General features: G+C 37.8%; 1 protein-coding gene across 2 annotated transcripts in view; it reads left to right on the plus strand.

Annotated features, from left to right (window-relative positions):
* Positions 1 to 17,250, plus strand: part of LPAR1 (lysophosphatidic acid receptor 1) — a 124,959-nt gene that overhangs the window by 33,807 nt on the left and 73,902 nt on the right. Inside the window, exon 2 of one of the 2 annotated variants that reach the window (XM_045563644.1) lies at positions 15,595 to 15,753. In XM_045563644.1, the coding sequence (XP_045419600.1) occupies positions 15,709 to 15,753 (45 nt within the window). In that variant the 5' untranslated portion in view covers positions 15,595 to 15,708. Of the gene's footprint in view, positions 1 to 15,590; positions 15,754 to 17,250 lie in introns of those variants that run through there. The other variant, XM_045563645.1, reaches the window with a different exon arrangement.

The raw sequence follows: 17,250 nt of genomic DNA on the forward strand, positions 1-17,250 counted from the left end.
TCAAATCCCCTTTTCACACTAGTTAGAAGTTTTTTGCGTGACACTCATCATTCTCTACATATTTGGAATGCTCCCTCTGTGTTTTTCTGGACATGTAGGACAGCATCTTTTAGGCTGATGATTAGATGGTTAGAAGTCTTTGAAGTGGGGCCTCACAGCTATTTCTAGGTCACACCTCTTAGGCGTGGGGGCTTTGTGGCTGCTTCGTGGTTTTTTACTATCTCTTCACAGTTTATTTTTTAAAGAAGCTTCTTTTCCTTTCCTTTTCCTGCTGCTTTCTTGATAAACAGCTTCAACAATTATTTTTAAAGATGTCCACTGTTATACTTAAAACCCTTTCATAACAGGAACGCAGGACTGTTAGCATATCATTCACATAAGTTAGAGAGAGGCCCCCCTTGTTTTGGTTTATTTTTATGATTGATCATTGTGAACAGAGAAAAGTCGTTTAAGTCCCTTTGTTTCACTTTCCTAATTTCTTCAACAGAGTAGTGAAATTTGAGATGTTATTCATAGAATCATTATATTCAAGAATGAGACCAGCCTTTTTTTTAAATTGCCTCCTCAAGTTGATAAAGTCATGTATGTGAATTTTTAGGAAACCAGAGTATTTACATATCCTCAGCCCAGCTGGGAACAATTCATCCTGTAGCACAATACTAGTTTTCTTCAGGTTCCCTCTGGACCTACTGTTTTAAGGAGGGATTGCCAAGAGGGATTTCACTGAGGAAGGATGGTGTGTACTGGGAGCAGGAAAGGAAATGAAATTAAGCACCTCATTATTTTTCCCATGCTGAAGTCGATACTAGGATTGCATTCAACAGGTATTTTTTTTTTTCCTCTCAAAACTTTGGGCAGGATATATAAGTCTAGCTAACTTTTATCTCCAGTTTAATTAGAGGTTAGTGAGGGAAACTAGATTTTTTATTTGGCTCTTGAACTTTGAAAATAAACAAAACTTTCATATTTTTGAATAGCACATTGTGGGCCAAACAACATCTGGAAGAAATTATTCTCACTGGTAGGCAGAAGAAATTTCATAATATACCATCTTCAAAGAACATGGTACCTTGTCACATTTTTCATATATCCTGGAGACAGAAGTGGTACTCAGGGCCCCATTGCTAGAGCATCTGCTTTTTTCTTTGTTTTGTGTTGAATGTAAATGTATCTTTCTCATACTATAGTATTTCTTTAGCTTTTGAAAATAACAGCAAAACTTGGTGGTGTGATGCTGCCTGCACTGTTTACTGTGGTCCAGACTTCTCCTTTTTCAAAAGACCTATTTGACTTTTGGCAAGATGCCTCTTACAGTCTGCGATTTGTCTGAGATGTCTTTTCCTGTCTTCTCTAAAATCAGGCACATGTGTGTCTGGGATAGTTGTGTAATTTGTAGCAGTAACTTCTAGCCAGATTAAAAAAAATTTTAAATTAGATTTATTCTTCAGCATGTTTATTCTTATGGCTAGTAGTGATGCATGAACACTCTTCCATTGAAAAACACTTCCATTGAAAAGCTGCAAGTGTTAGAGGAGGAGACTAGGAGAGAGGACTGAGACCAGTTGCAGGGGCTTGCAGAGTGGGTGCAGGTGTTAAGTACATAAGCCTCAAACAGAAGCTAACTAGAGGGGCTGCTAACCACAGGAAAGGACTTCAGTGAGCTTATCAGCTATCTCTGAACTTTGGCTAATTACAGTATTATTTACTTTATGGTTTTAAAATTTCTCATACTTGAAATCACCATGACAGTTCTGAGACAACCATATGAAGTATGAAAATGGGGAATCCAATTCTAGGAATTACTACCCAAATCCTTAGTAAAACCCAACACCTTAGCCTTGAGTATTCCTCCCATCAATTGATAAGACTTCAAAAGACCAAAACCACTTCCTCCTAGTGTATCTGGTCTTTTCAAGCCTGCCTGCTTTCTTACTCTTGAGGGAGCGTACTTTTGCTTTCAATCTTTCAGTAAAAAAGCTTCTTGCTTGGCTTATGGGGTGCTCCCTGAAATTCTTTTCCCAATGATCACCAAGAATCTGGTAAAACCTCTACTGGGAGGCTGCTAACAGTTTGCGATTTGTCTTGAGACATCTTTTCCAGTCTTCTCTAAAATCAGGCACATGTGTATCTGGGATGATCTTGTAATTTGCAACAGTAACTTCTAGCCAGATTAAAACATTTTTTAAAAATTAGATTTATTCTTGGGCATGTTTATTCTTATGGTTAGCAGTGATACATGAACACTCTCTTCCATTGAAAAATACTTTATATTAAGGGATGCTGTTTCTCCTCCCATCCCTGCTCCTTCTCCTCCTCCTCCCCTGCTCAAACTCCCTCTTCTTCTCTCAAACTTATAGAAAAAAAAAAAAATGTGAAGAAACTTTTATCTCTCCAAGTCAACTGATGTCCTGACACCCTCAAATACTACATAATATTTTTCTCACAAACAAGGACATTCTTCCACGTGGTCACAAAACAATCATTGACTAGTAAATTAACCTTGTTATTTTACTATCATCTAATTTTTGGATCCCATTTAAGTTCTTTCAAATTATCACAACAATATTTTTGACAGCAAAGGGTCAGGTTAGAATCTTACATTGTATTTAGTTATGTCTCCTCTCAGTTTCCTTTAATATGGAATAGTTTTTCAGTTTTCCTTGGCTTTTATGGTCTTGATTTTTTTTTTCTCTCAGTGTTTCATTTTGGATAGTTTATTTTTTTTCTTCACATAGTAAAATGGAGAGGTACAATACATTATAATTCCAAGGAAATTTTTATATTAAAAATGCTATTTTTTTGCTTAAATTTGGAAGGGTCTCAATAACTGAAAAACGAGGAAATACACAATCAAGGCTGGCTGAAATCTTGTCTATATTACCATATATTCCTAATCACACATTATTTTAAACTTCTGTTTTTACCATTCTACTAATCTTTTCTTCTGTGATGTCAAGTTTTCTTTTAATCCCATCCAGAGTATTTTTCATTTTATACATTGTATTTTTCCTCTCTAGAATTTTGATTTGGATCTTTTTAATATATTTTACGTCTCTTCTTTTTTAACATTTGGAATATAGTTGTAATGACTGTTTTACTGTACTTGTCAGTTCTAACAACTGTGTCAGTTTTGGGTCTCTTTCAATTGAGTGATTTTTCTCATCATTGTGGGTCATATTTTCCTGCTTCTTTGTATGACTGGTAATCATTGATTGGATACCACAGTATGTAAATTTTACCTTGTGGGATGCTGATACGTTTATGTTCTTATAAGTATTCTCAAGCTTTGTTCCAAGTCACAGTTAATTATTTGGAAACAATTTGCTTTCCTTATGTTTTGCTTTTAAGATTTGTTAGACATGATCAGCTTAGTGTTTAGTCTGGGGCTAATTATTCCCCACTACCCAGGCAAGATGAGTACTTTGCCTAACATCCCATGAATTATGACTTTTTTCAGTCCTGTTGGTGTAAACAGAGACCATTCCTAGCTCTGTGTGAGCACCAGGTATGATTACCTGTAATCCTTTAAGGTGGATATTTCTCCAGCTTCTAACAGTTTTCTCACATGCATTTCTGATCAGTTTTCTGTTGACTCCTCAAGGGGGGTTATTTTGCAGATCTTTGGAGTTGTCTGTCTTTCTAGTTCTCTCTGGAATGCTCTTCTGTAAACCCTGGCTGCCTTGAGCTTCTTGGATTCTCAGATCTCTCTCTTCTCACTCATTAAGTTCCCTGGGTTCTACCTGCATTTCCCCTGTACCAGGGGTCCCCAACCTATGGTGAGTTGTATAATTATTTCGTTATATATTACAGTGTAATAATAATAGAAATAAAGTGCACAATAAATGTAACACATTTGAATTATCCCGAAACCATCCCACCTGCTTGGTCTGTGGAAAAATTGTCTTCCATGAAAATAGTCCCTGGTACCAAAAAGGTTGGGGACCGCTGCCCTATACTGTGGCCTGAACTGTGTCCTGGATACTCTTCAGGCAGAAAACTGGGGCAACCATAGGGCTTACCTTGTTCCTTTCCCACTTCTCAGGGACCATTGTCCTTTGTTGTCTAATGTCCAGGGTTTTACATATTTTATTTTTTTTGGTTGTTTAGATAGACAGTTATTATCTCATCTTTGTTACTTCATCTTAGCACTGTATATTATTTTTCTGTAGAAAATTAACATGCCGTACCACCTCAGGGTATAATACGTATATATGTGGTATTTTTTTTTCTGTGTTTTCCCAAATAGGGGATAGATACTTCAATACAATTTAATTTTATTGGCTGTATAAAGTTATATTACATGTAAGTATAGTTTTAACAACTCAGTTGGCAAGTACTGTATTGTTGGATGCTTAGATTGTTTCTAAAATTTTTCTGTCAAACATGATATTGCATTAAGCATTCTTGGAGCAAAATCTATGCCCTTAGTATTCTTTCCACAGTATAAATTCCTATTAGTGGAGTTATATACCTTCTGATTCAGCATATTTTTTGATGCAAACCATACATACATCTGTAATGCATTCCAGAAAGGTTTTAACAATTGCACCTACACTAGAAATATATTTGAGTGCCTATTTTCCTACGTTGTGTACAAACACGTCAGAAAACTGTCTTTCAAGAGTAACTTTCTTATGTTGAGGTACAGTTTTAAATCATTATCCTTCAATTCAAGCACTCAGAATTGATTTTGATTTATTCTCCCAAAGGTGCTTGAATTTTAAGCTACTTGAAACCTTAAATAATGGAGGATGTCTCTGTCAGCAGAACCCTTTGCTGTTGAAAACTGTTACTCTGGGCTCAATCACTTTTCTTACCACTGCCGCAGAATTCTGTATTCTGACTAGCTATTTTGACACTTTGGTCCCACCCCCATTTGGTCTCTTTTCTTCTCTATTTTCATCTCTACCAATATGAATATATATTCATATTCCATTATTTTAGGCCATTTGGGAATTACTTGTGATGTTAGAAACATGCACTTACTTTAGAAGGAAATACCTTCCAAGACTCCTTGGTCTGCTGTGATTGGAAGAGTCTACCTTGCCTGAGGCTTGATTATAGAGGTTGTAATTCTCCTTGTCCTGAAAACTATGGACTGAAAACACTCCAGCTTGGCTGAGTGGTTCCTTCCTTAAGCATTCCTCAATATAAATATATCGGCTTGGTGTGATAGCTCACGCCTGTAATTCCAGCACTTTGGGAGGCCAAGCAAGAGGATTGCTCGAGGCTAGGAGTTTGAGACCAGCCAGGACAACATAGTGAGATCCTGTCCCTACAAAAAAGAAAAAACATTAGCTGGGTGTGATGGCATGTGCCTGTAGTCACAGCTACTCAGTAGGCTGGGGTGAGAGGATTGCTTGAGCCCAGGAGTTGGCAGTTATTATGAGCTATGATCACAACACTGCATTTCAGCCTGGGTAACAGAGCAAGACCCTGTCTCTTAAAAAAAAAATAAACACACACACACACACACACACACACACACACACACATGTTATATATATTAAAATGTATCCACCCTATCCTTTAGGTTACTTCCCCCCTAGGTGGGAATTGTAATTCCCATTCATCTTTGCACTGCTCTGGGCCCCCGTGCAGGTGGCTGAGGGTCGTGGCACGCAGATACTAAGATGATCAGGAGTTCAGACGTTGTGGGCCTTGGACCCTGGAAAGAAACAGGGATTTATGAAGTCTGTCTCTTAAAAAGTACAATTCTCCTACTTTTTGAGAGGGTTTTCTCAATCCTCTTTGTTGACTCCTCTTCCTTCATTCTCCTTTAAAATGTAGATCCCATCCCTTCCCTTCTTGCTCTCTTCCCCCATGACAGATCACACTCTCTCGAGTTGGTTTGTTCTCTAACTCAGAAATCTGAGATTTGAGATTAAGACAGTGAGTTTATTTATGTAATTTTTGTCTGGTTTCTTCAGTTTCTAGAATACTGGACTCTGAACTGATAAAATACGCATCAAATAGTGCGACAGTAATTGTGTTTCTTTCTGCAGTCAGTGTGAGCAGGGTGGGCTAGCTGTCGTCCTTCCTGTGAATGCGTCAGCTCTGTGCCACGTGGAAAGCACGATAGACTTTGAGGCCAAATGTAGAATAAAAGGTCTGATTGAAAAGCTGGAGAGGCAGATGGAAAAACTGATCCTGTCAGTGGAAAAGGAAAGATTTACAAGCATGAAGTATATTGTCTCCTGTGAGTATATGGAAGCAAGATCTTAGCGAGGCCTGATACTCTGAGGAGGAAAGTTTCTGCAGCCACAGGTGGGGATGGTGTTTTAAAACAAAACATGAGGAACTTATTTGGTTTCTCAAATGCTTTTTAATTTCTTTGTTCTGACTCTGCAAGTGAAGCAAATGAACTCTGAAAGTGGTCACAGCTTCCCTCATCCCAGCTGGACCGTTTGCCTCACTGTTTTTCTAGGAGGCAGTGGTAAGGATGGGTAGCACAGATAAAAAGTTCCCCTTTCTTGTTCAATTTTGGTTCTTTAAATCTGAAATTATGATTTTTATGAACTTGAGAAATAAAACAGTATCTCTTGACTCCTTTCTCAAAAGGTGAAGAATTTTCTCCTTTTTCTTGGGATTTTCTAGAGTTTTCATCTTAGCTTATTAATTATATGTATTTTGATTGTATAGCTTTCCCCCCCATTAGTTATAAGGCATCCTTTTTTTGTCACCATTATTATCACAGGTATTCTGTGTTTGCCTGGATTGACAGGGTGCTCTTGCCAAAGTTCTCCTGAGCACATTATTTTGATTTGTCAATGAGCAGTTGTATTATGTCGTCCAGTGGAATTTTCAGGGAGAAATATATCCTGCCTATATTTAAAAGTGCCTTGTTCTTGCTACTGCAAGTAAACGACAGCTTGGCTAAATGTAGAATTTTTGAGTCATTCCATATTTCTGACAAAATCTTAAAATTTGTTGCTTTGTCTTATCATCTGTTGGGGTCAGCATGATGGCTATGTCCAGCTCAGTCTTTCCCATTGTGATTTGATTTCCCCTCCCCACACTTGATTTTTTTAATGGGAATTTTTCTTACGTTTTGAAGCTTAGTAACTTAAACCTGTGTTTCAACTATAGATCATTTACTGCATGTTTTTTTCCTGTAATGTGGGCTCTTTTTGAAAAATTGTGATAAAAGACACATAACATAAAATTTACCTTCTTAACCATTTAAGTGTATAGTTCAGTAGTTTTAAGTACATTCACATTGTAACCTCCAACTCCTGGGCTCAAGCAATCCTCCTGCCTCAGCCTCCTGAGTAGCTGGGACTACAGGCACACACTACCACACCCAGCTAATTTTTTTTCTTTTTTGTAGAGATGGGATCTCACTACATTGCGGTCTACTCTTTATCTTCATGAGATCCACACTTTTAGCTCCCACTTACGAATGAGAACATGTGATATTTGGTCTTTCTGTGACTGGCTTATTTCCCTTAACATAATTCCTCCAGTTCCATCCATGTTGCTGCAGATGACAGGATTTCATTCTTTTTTATGGCTGAATAGCATTCCTCATGTGTGTGTGTGTGTGTGTGTGTGTGTGTGTGTGTGTGTGTGTGTGTGTATCTCACCTTTTCTTCACCCGTTCGTCTGTTGTTGGACACCTAGGTTGATTTCATATCTTTGCTATTGTGAATAGTGCTGCAATAAACATGGAGGTGCAGATGTTTCTTCAATATACTGAGTTCCTTTCCTTTGGATAAATGCTGAGTAGTGGGGTTGCTGGATCATATGGTAGTTCTGTTTGTAGTTTTATGAGGAACCTCCATACTGTTTTCCATAGTGGCTGTACTAATTTATATTCTCACCAACAGTGTATGAGGACTCCCCTTTCTTTGCATAATTAAAAAAAAGATTACAGTAGGTACTTTGGTAAATAATGCTAGTTATCACTGTTACCATGTTCACAATATAAATATTACTCTAAGCTTTTTACAAACTAACTGAATATTTGATGATATCAAGTACATCTGGTTAATTGTTAAGTATGATTATGGCAAGGCAGTTTTTTTTTTTTTTTTTTTTGAGACAGAGTCTCACTTTGTTGCCCGGGCTAGAGTGAGTGCCGTGGCGTCAGCCTAGCTCACAGCAACCTCAAACTCCTGGGCTTAAGCGATCCTCCTGCCTCAGCCTCCCGGGTAGCTGGGACTACAGGCATGCGCCACCATGCCCGGCTAATTTTTTCTATATATATTTTTAGTTGTCCAGATAATTTTTATTTCTATTTTTAGTAGAGACGGGATCTCACTCAGGCTGGTCTCGAACTCCTGACCTCGAGTGATCCACCCGCCTCGGCCTCCCAGAGTGCTAGGATTACAGGCGTGAGCCACCGCGCCCGGCCAGCAAGGCAGTTTTTTTAAGGAGTTTTTATTTTTTGAGGACAAAAGCTAAATATGGTTGATATGCTAAGTTATTTACAGTGCACATATATATATCATGCTGAGTTATTTATAGATTAAATTAAATGATGCCTGTGATTTTCTCCTCTTCATTATTTTGTAAAAATGTGTATTTTAATTGTCATAATAATTATACATTTATGGGTATATGTATACAATATGATATTTCAATACATGTATACAAAGTGTAATGAACAAATCTGAGTAATTAGCATATCTGTTACTTCAAACCTTTATCATTTCTTTGTACTGGGAATATTCAAAATCCTCTCTTCTAGCTGTTGAAAAAATATAATAAATTGTTTACTGTATTCACCCTACAGTTCTACAGAACACTGGAACTTATTCCTTCTATCTAGGTATAACTTTGTGTCCCTTAACCAACCTCTCCCTGTTCCCACCTTCCCAGCCTCTAATAACCACTATTCTACTCTCTACTTCCATGAGATGAACTTTTTTAGCTCCCACATGTGAGTGAGAACATGTGGTATTTATCTTTCTGTGCCTGACTTACTTCACTTAACATAATGTCCTCTAGGCTCATCCATGTTGTGGCAAATCATGACAGATGTTTGTAATTTAACGTGTCAGATGGCTCTGTGAGGCCCGCTAAGAAAGAAGAGCCCCTGCTCCCGCCCTCCCAGTTTGTCTTCCCCAGAGCTACCACGTTGAGTTGTTTCAGTGGCCTCATTTGCTATTTGCATTGAATACTGATTTTTACTTCTTTAAAAAAATTTCTTTTATTGTGTACAACATGTTTTAAAATATGTGTATGTTGTGGAATTCTAAGATTTTTACTTCTACTTTTTGACTTATCAGTTTTGAATATTTATAGATTTACCATGTGGAAGGTGTGCCATACACATACTCTGTCCTGTACCTCCTGGTCCTAATACAGTTAGGTTGTGATTTTGACTAGGCCATTATTCAGTGTTAATGTGATGATGACCTTGTTAATGTTCATACCCAGCCATGTAGAATTCTACAAATCCTTTTCCTCTTACGCAAATTTTCTGTTTTCCTTTAAGTTAATCATGCTTTTGACGTTTGCCTAGTTTTCTGTGTGTTTATTACTCATTCAATTCAAGTGCTCCAGTTGTAGAAATCCGCTCTCAACATGTCCAGATGGGTAGTTACTCTGTCAAGTCTACCTTTTGAGTCTTCTTGTCACCTCCCTCTATCTTCCTTCACAATTATGCCAGGAGTTCCCTTTGTTTTTCTCCTGGATTGGACTCCTGTTTCCTGTATCACATGCCTGCCTTTTTCTTAGTTTCCTTCCTGTTTTGCAGAAGAATATCTTCCAATAGAATTATAGGTTGTAAATTACTTTCCTCATTGCTTCATTGTCTTCTAGCCTTTAGGGTTGCTGTCGAAAAGTCCAAAGACTTTCTGATTCCTAATCAGTCCTTTGTTTATGAGCCCCTCCTACCCTCTTTCTGATATCTTATAGGATTTTTCTATATAGTCACCATGCTGTACAGTAAATCTCTTGAACTTATTCCTCCTATCTAACTGTAAATGTATATCCTTTGACCAACATCTCTCCATCCCCTCTCTGTCCCAGAGGCTAATCACAGCAGCCTTTGGTAATCACCATTCTACTCTGTACTTCTGTGGGATCAACTATTTTAGAGTTTTGAATTATCAGTTTTTAAGCATCTTGGTTTTGTTTCAATGAGTGCAATATCTTCTTCTTGATGTTACTATTGTTAAGTTTTTTAATCTGCTCCAATTCCAGAGAGAAAAGTTTTCCAGTCCTGGGCCTTAGATACTATAAGACTAGCTTCAGATGCTATTTAGCTCTGATGGGGGAACCAGATACTAAGAAAGACAAGCTATAACTCTGGTCTTCCTATATCGGATCTTGTTTCTTTAGGGTTGGGGTTCAGGGTTTTTTCTACTAGGTTTCTGCCAGAGCTCTCTGAGGATGATATACAAGTTTGAAAACTTTTCCCATCTAATCTAAATTGTTGTTTATCTGAAACACGTTTATTTTTTTAAAAAAATTTTGATAGATTTAGGGGTATACATGATTTTTAGTTGCATGGGTGGATTGTACAGTGGTGATGTCTGAGTTTTTAGTGTACCCATCACCCAAATAGTATACCTTGTACCCGATACATAGTTTTTCTTCCCTCATCCCCCTCCTGCCTTCCCTCCTTCCTAGTCTCCAGTGTCCCTTGTGCCACTCTGTATGCCCTTCAGTACCCACAGCTTAGCTCTCACTTGTAAGTGAAAACATGAGGTATTTGGTTTTACATTCTTGCATTTATCTGTAACGCTTTTCTAAAATTTTGAGGATAAATTTTTCCTTTCCTGGTTTCAGCATTGATGGTTTCTTCTTTTCTCCTTTAGTAGTTTTGTTCATCTGTTTTGCTTTGGGTCTGAAGGCTTTAAAATCTTTATCCATGTAGCTTTTCCACTCCACCGGGAGGTCTGATTCATCTGCTTCACTAATTTTATTTTCTGCTTTATTTTTTCTTCTACTTTCTACTTAATTCATTGCTTTCATTCAAGTTCACAATTTAGATTTTCTTTTTTCTGGTTAATGTAAACACATTTCTGGTCTCCTATTTTTTTCCATGACTACCTGAACTATGTTCAAAGATGCTGCTGTGTCCTTAGGAATTTTAAGAACATGAACTAGAAATTTTCTAAAGTTTTCTCTTTTATGTAGTATACCTATTTCTTAAGTAAATATTTGCTCTGATTCTAGAATCCTCCTTTTCTTTTGTACCATAATATGTTTCATTTGCCTGATGGATTTGGACTTTTCTCTGTTGCATATCCTCAGAGAGGGAAATCTGTGCATATTCAGTATTGGGTATTGCCCTGTGTTCTTTCAGGAGACTTGTATGAGTCAGTGTTTGACTCAAACCCAGATGAAGGAAAAAGGTTAGGTTTGTAGTAGATTAATTTACCAATTAGAAATTCATCTTCCTGTGAGGCCTGGCGAGGCAGCCAGCATCAGCTCCAGAAGTAATCAAAGGGAAGTTTGCTTCAAACCAGAGACTTTCTTTTAGGGATTTGGTGTGGTACTCAGTGATTAGCAAGGTCATTGTCACCTGGCATGGCTGCCCTTGCCAGAAGCCAGCTCGTAGTGTTTTTTTTCCCCCACATGTTTTCTGTGGCAGTCATCATGGCCACATATAAATCAGAAGTAAATGCCGCCGAGGTTACTTGCTGGGTTGGCTTCTGGAGCCAGGAACTCTTTTAAAGGAATTAGTATATTTTAAATGTACCCCAACTCCTCCCTGGCTTAGTTCCCTCAGCTCCCATTGCCTCTAAACTAGGGGTATCATTATGGGTTTATCGGCTTCTCATTGGCTTATTTTCATGCAGTTGAGTTTCACATGAAGGGGATGTTGTGCCTTAGTTCTTTTGTCAGCCTCCCATGTTGATTCTTTCCAGTACATATTTCTGGAAATTTAAGCAACAGTTGGGATCCATCTGTAGATTCTAGGGCTGATTCAGGATATTTCCCAGTCTTATAGTCAATTGGCCATTTGTTTGGTGATCTGACACAGAGAAGTTAGCCTATGTGGCTTTCTTATTTGGAAATTGTATTTTATAAATGTTATATGAATTGTGTGTATGTGGGGAGGATATTAATTCATACCCATTGGCTGTGGGGGAATGGATGAATGGTCCAGTAACAAAATAAATGGCAAAGCTCATCTTTTGCAAGTGAGAGGCATCAGAGGTAGTTGTATGGTTTTGAGAAGAGCAATATAGATTAGAAGAGATGCCTAAGAGAATAGAACATGGAGACAACTAGGGAAGGTAGAAGGGGCCTCAATAAGGGTCCAAGGGCAATTGGAGAGTCTGATGTCAGTGGGGTAAACCCACACTGTGTTGTGGTTTTCTGTGGGTGGAATACAGTTTTGAAGCTTAAGCAAAGGAAATGGAGAATCAGGTTAGAAGACCTGTAGAACAGGTATTCAAGTACTTGGAGGAGTTTAGAGGGGTGTATTTCTTTAAAAATTCTTGTGCAACTCTATAGTTGACAGTCTGGGTCACTGATAAGGCAGGGCACTAGTCTGTCAAAGTGAATCAGCTTAGTTAGCTAGAGACTGAATGAATGGTATTGCTGCTTAGGTTATTGTCTTTTTTGTCTTGTCTAGTTCTGTGATTTGTGTAGTTTTGTAAGTTGGGAAGTAAATAGATTTCATAGATGTAATTTTAAGACATTACTCCTGAGAGAGTTGGTTTTTACCTTTGAAGTAATGTTGTTCAGCCCTTGTATTTGGCAGAGTTAAGTAACCATACACTATTTTATAAAGAGTTTTTATAATTTGTAAATAGGTTCAACAAAAGGCTCAAAATTAGATATGTCTCAAATACTTTAGGGGAAGACAGTTAATTTTCTGTCTTATTGTCTTGAAAATATTAATCTAACAATATGTCCTATATTAGGCATCTCAAGGGAATGAAACACAAAACAAGAGTCACATCATTGAAGTTTTGTATAGATGAGAACAGCCCAGGGTTCTCTGTGTTGGGGTTACTCTGCAGGTCGTCTGACTTTTATCCTGCTTTCTTCATTTTCTATCTGACATTTTTGTTTAAAGATTCCATGTACTTTCCATCTCTTCTTAATTTATGTTGATTTGGAGGGTTGGTCTATGGAAAGAGCATGGGCTGTAGAGTCAGTCCTTGTTCAGATCTCTACTCACTCACTTCCTGGCTATGGGACTGTGGGTATGTTGCATAAGTTTTCAAAGGTGTCTCCTCTATGAAGTGGGTTAATGATATCTGCCTCAAACTCTATGTGAAATGACTGCCCCAAAGCTCGGCATCCAGTGGACTTCCATTAAATCTCAGTCTCCCATCTTCTTTCCTTCTGTTAGCAATAATGCCATATGGCATATTTATTTTTGGGTCACATCAATTTCTTATCTCTTTCCTTACTACAAGATAGCAGCCTGTATCCACCTTTCAGGCAACTCTCTGTATTATAAATGTTGAAAATATTTTAAGGTTAAATGGCTTAATGACTTGGCTTAGCTGGAATGATATTGGACCCAAACATGTAGTATGAGCTTTTAAGGATGGAATCTTGCTTACCTGCTTTTTTGTTTTTTAGTTATCATGCTATTGATATATTCATCTATCTATCTCATATAGAATAGAGCAAGATAATTGGGAACTAGGAATATAGAAGAAGGAGAGAGGAAAAATGAAAATAGAAGTGGCCATGAAAATGATGTCACGAATAAGTTTAGTATAAAACGGTGTACTACACAGTCCTATAATTTTCTTGGGGTAGGCTTGACACCTTAGTGGTCATCATGAAAAATGAAAGGCATTCTTGTATACGTATACCTTTTTCCTGGCTTGTTCATTTAAATTCACAGTGTGCCTAAAATTAAAAAAGAATTAAAAATTAAATGAGACTTTATTATAGCTCTTTTATTTGTTCTCCTAAAGCTGGGACTAAAGAGAACATCAGTATTGTTTCAGGGCAGCTACGGATGAATTCTGTGTTGAATGTTATACCTAGATAGCTTGAGAACTTTACTCTTACTTGTTAATAAAAATAATCACTGTAACAGAGGGGAAGAAAATAGGAAGATTCTACAATTCTAAACAATTAGAACCTAAAATGATTGAATTTTCATACCACCCAGCAATATCCTTTCTTTTATTCAAAAGCTATTTATTGAGCATCTATGGAGAACTAGAGGCATAATGAATAAGAATGAGCCAGCCTCTGCTTTCAGGGAACTTCTGTCTGTAAATAAACTTTCTGGTTTCACCGACATGCAAGATGACACTTGAACACTTTTACATTATTGGAAAATGCTACTTTTCATAATAGTAAAAGTAATGAACCACAGAGATGTGATTCAAATGATTTTTGAATGATTGAATGATTTAAAATGATTGAAATTTTCATTGCCTAGAAATGAAAAATTTTCTTATAAGAATTTTTATTTTCTTAAAATGAAATTTTTTTACCTTTTATAATAAATTGAAATGTGGAAACAATCAGATCAGGCTTTGGACAGAGCTAGGGCCATGCTTTACTATAGGGAATTTAGCATCATTCTGAGTTTTCGTAATGAACATATCAATAAGAGATTTGGTTATACTTTGTGCTTATTTAGCATCTCTTTGAGGATGTCACAAGGATTTTAGAAATGTCCTCTTCCTCACACATTGGGAGTCCAATTTACGAAGCTCCTCACTCACCTATCTGAGAAACCTACTCTTTCCTGTGACTGACTCCTCTACTGTCGAAGTTTCTTACCTTTCTTTAATCTTAAAAATGGTAACTAAGTTCCTTGAGAAAAATGCAAACATGGAACATATTCACTGTCTTAGGTTTCACACTGGACTGAGAGTTGGGGTTTTGCTGTAGTCCTGGTTGCACCACTAACTGAATGGGTGATTCTAGTCCCTTCTCTTCTCTAAGCCTCAGTTTTTTGATCTGCAAATGGGTAGGGTTGAATTGGGTGATCTCTAACCACTCGATGTGTTACAGTAGTCCACCCTTATCTGTGGTTTTGCTGTCTGTGGTTTCACTGTTCATGGTTTCAGTTACACACTCAGTCCAAATATACTAAATGAAAAATTCCAGAGCTTTAAATTGCACACTGTTCTGAGTAGCATAATGAAATCTCATGCCATTGATGGGAAATCATTCCTTTGTCCAGTGTATTCACAATATATATGCTACCTGCTCATTAGTCATGTAGTAGCTGTCCCTGTCATATATAGGGTTCGGTACTATCCACAGTTTCAAACATCCACTGGGGGTCTTGGAACATATCTCCCTCACATAAGAGGGGACTACTGTATTCTCTCTGCCCTTTGTATATAAACTGTCAGCTATTAATTGTGGACCATTCAGTTCCCTTATTGTTTAATGACGGGGTGGCTTCTCCCCCGGCTCACCTTCCCCGTCTCTGCAGGTTGAAACTGCCTTCCCAAACAACTAGCTGGCGCTCAGAATTGGATCCAAACCTATGAAAATATATCAACTTAACATCATTTGGATAAACGGTACAGAAGTCATAGCTTTTAGATCTTAGATCTTCCCTCCCAGGTTCCTCTTTCCATTAAGCTAGTATTTGACACCTGGTATGGGGATTTTTGCCTCCTCTGACCAATGGGACTTCTCTGCCATGTGCTAGTCCTCTTAACGTTAAATGTGGGTTTTCCTCTTCTTTTCTAGGTACACAGTGTCTCCTAGTATGACCTTGATCTGATCAGCCACCACGAGAATTTGACTCCCGTGTCCTGCCCTGTAGTGCTGGGGCCTGATCACCGCCCACACTATAGAGCTGCCATGGCTGCTGCCTCTACTTCCACCCCTGTCATTTCACAGCCCCAGGTAAGCGATTCAAACTAGCATAGGTTTGTGCTAATTATGGTTTTGTCGAATATTTAACTTGAGTTTAAGAATGTATGTTTGACTCTAGGGATCATGTATATTTCTCTCAGTATCATTTGGTGGGTATTTGGATAATGGTGCTTTTGTGAGTGAGGTGCCATTTAGTTCAGGAAGCAGCTGGAACAATGAACAAGTGATTTTAGTGAACTGGCCTCTGTTCATAGGGGGCCTTGGTTTTCAGTGCCGAGCATGCCTGACTGTTACTCCAGGCATCGCACTCTAAATTAAGATAACTCAGTAATAAATCCTGCTGTTTTTCCTCTCTTGGCTTTTTTTGGGGTTAATAAAATATTTCAGAATAGATCTAATCTTATAACAAGTTTTCTGAGTGTTGTCTCATCGTCTTCCTCTTATAATTATCATTTTGCCTTGACCTGTTCTGGGAACTTTGAAAACAAAATGAAAGTCTAGAAAGTTCTGAACAGCAGTCATAGGAGTTACTTTTTCTATCCCATGAATAGCAGGAATATGGCTGGGACATTCTTTGTTTAGATTATTTTACAACCTGATCTATTTGGGTACTCACTGAACTCTCAGATTCAGCAGGTTGCGCGGTATGGTGTGGAAACAGACTTTGGAGTCTTTAGATCTCAAATCACCACCCTGCTCCTCTGATTGCCGGATAAAGAGCCTTAGTAACGCTCACCTCTCTCAGCTTCAGTTTCTTCTCACGTAATCATACCTCACACTATGGTTATACGGATGAAATGATAGAATATATGTGAAGCACACAGTAAGTGCTCAATAAGTGCGGTTTCCCATTTACTCTTCTTTTATCTCCTCTGTCTAGAGTATGACCTCTGCTGTCATTCATAACAATCCTTTTTAGGCCAAGGTTAAAGAAAAAAGTATATCTTCAAGAAAAAGTCATATTGATTGAAATTTGAACCTTAATGATACAAACTGTCCCGCACTTTTTTTCTGTAGCATTTTACAGGCTATTAAATTTTGTATGTATTTGAAGTAGGGGTGTATATGTTTGTGAGAGAGGGAGAGGAGAAAGAGGGGAAAAGGTGAAAAGGCCATTTTTACTTCATTTGTTATAAACTTTCTTTTCTTTTCTAAAAGACCTTGAGATTTTATCGTATGATAAAGTATTTGCTGTTCTTTAAGCTTTTAGTATTTTTTTTTTCTGGGATGTTTATTATTACTGTCATCATGTGTATTTCTCTTTCTGGTAAAAGGATCACTGCCCTTTCAACATTTCGTTTTCTTTAGGTGTTTGGTTTCCCTTACCTTCAGTAGGTTTTTTTTTTTTTTTTTTTTTTTTTGGGTGCCTGAGAGACTTGGAGAATGGGTAAAGAGATCTGGTGCCTGTTACCTGAGGTCACCATTCCAAAGTCCACTGCAGCTGTTCCCACGTAGTAGTGACTGTGCTTAGCATTTTGCGGAGTGAGTTAGGCTCTAGTACGGATTTTGTGGACAAGGCATTCCAGC

The sequence above is a fragment of the Lemur catta genome, chromosome 10, assembly GCF_020740605.2.
Source record: "Lemur catta isolate mLemCat1 chromosome 10, mLemCat1.pri, whole genome shotgun sequence".
Classification (NCBI taxonomy): Eukaryota; Metazoa; Chordata; class Mammalia; order Primates; family Lemuridae; genus Lemur; species Lemur catta.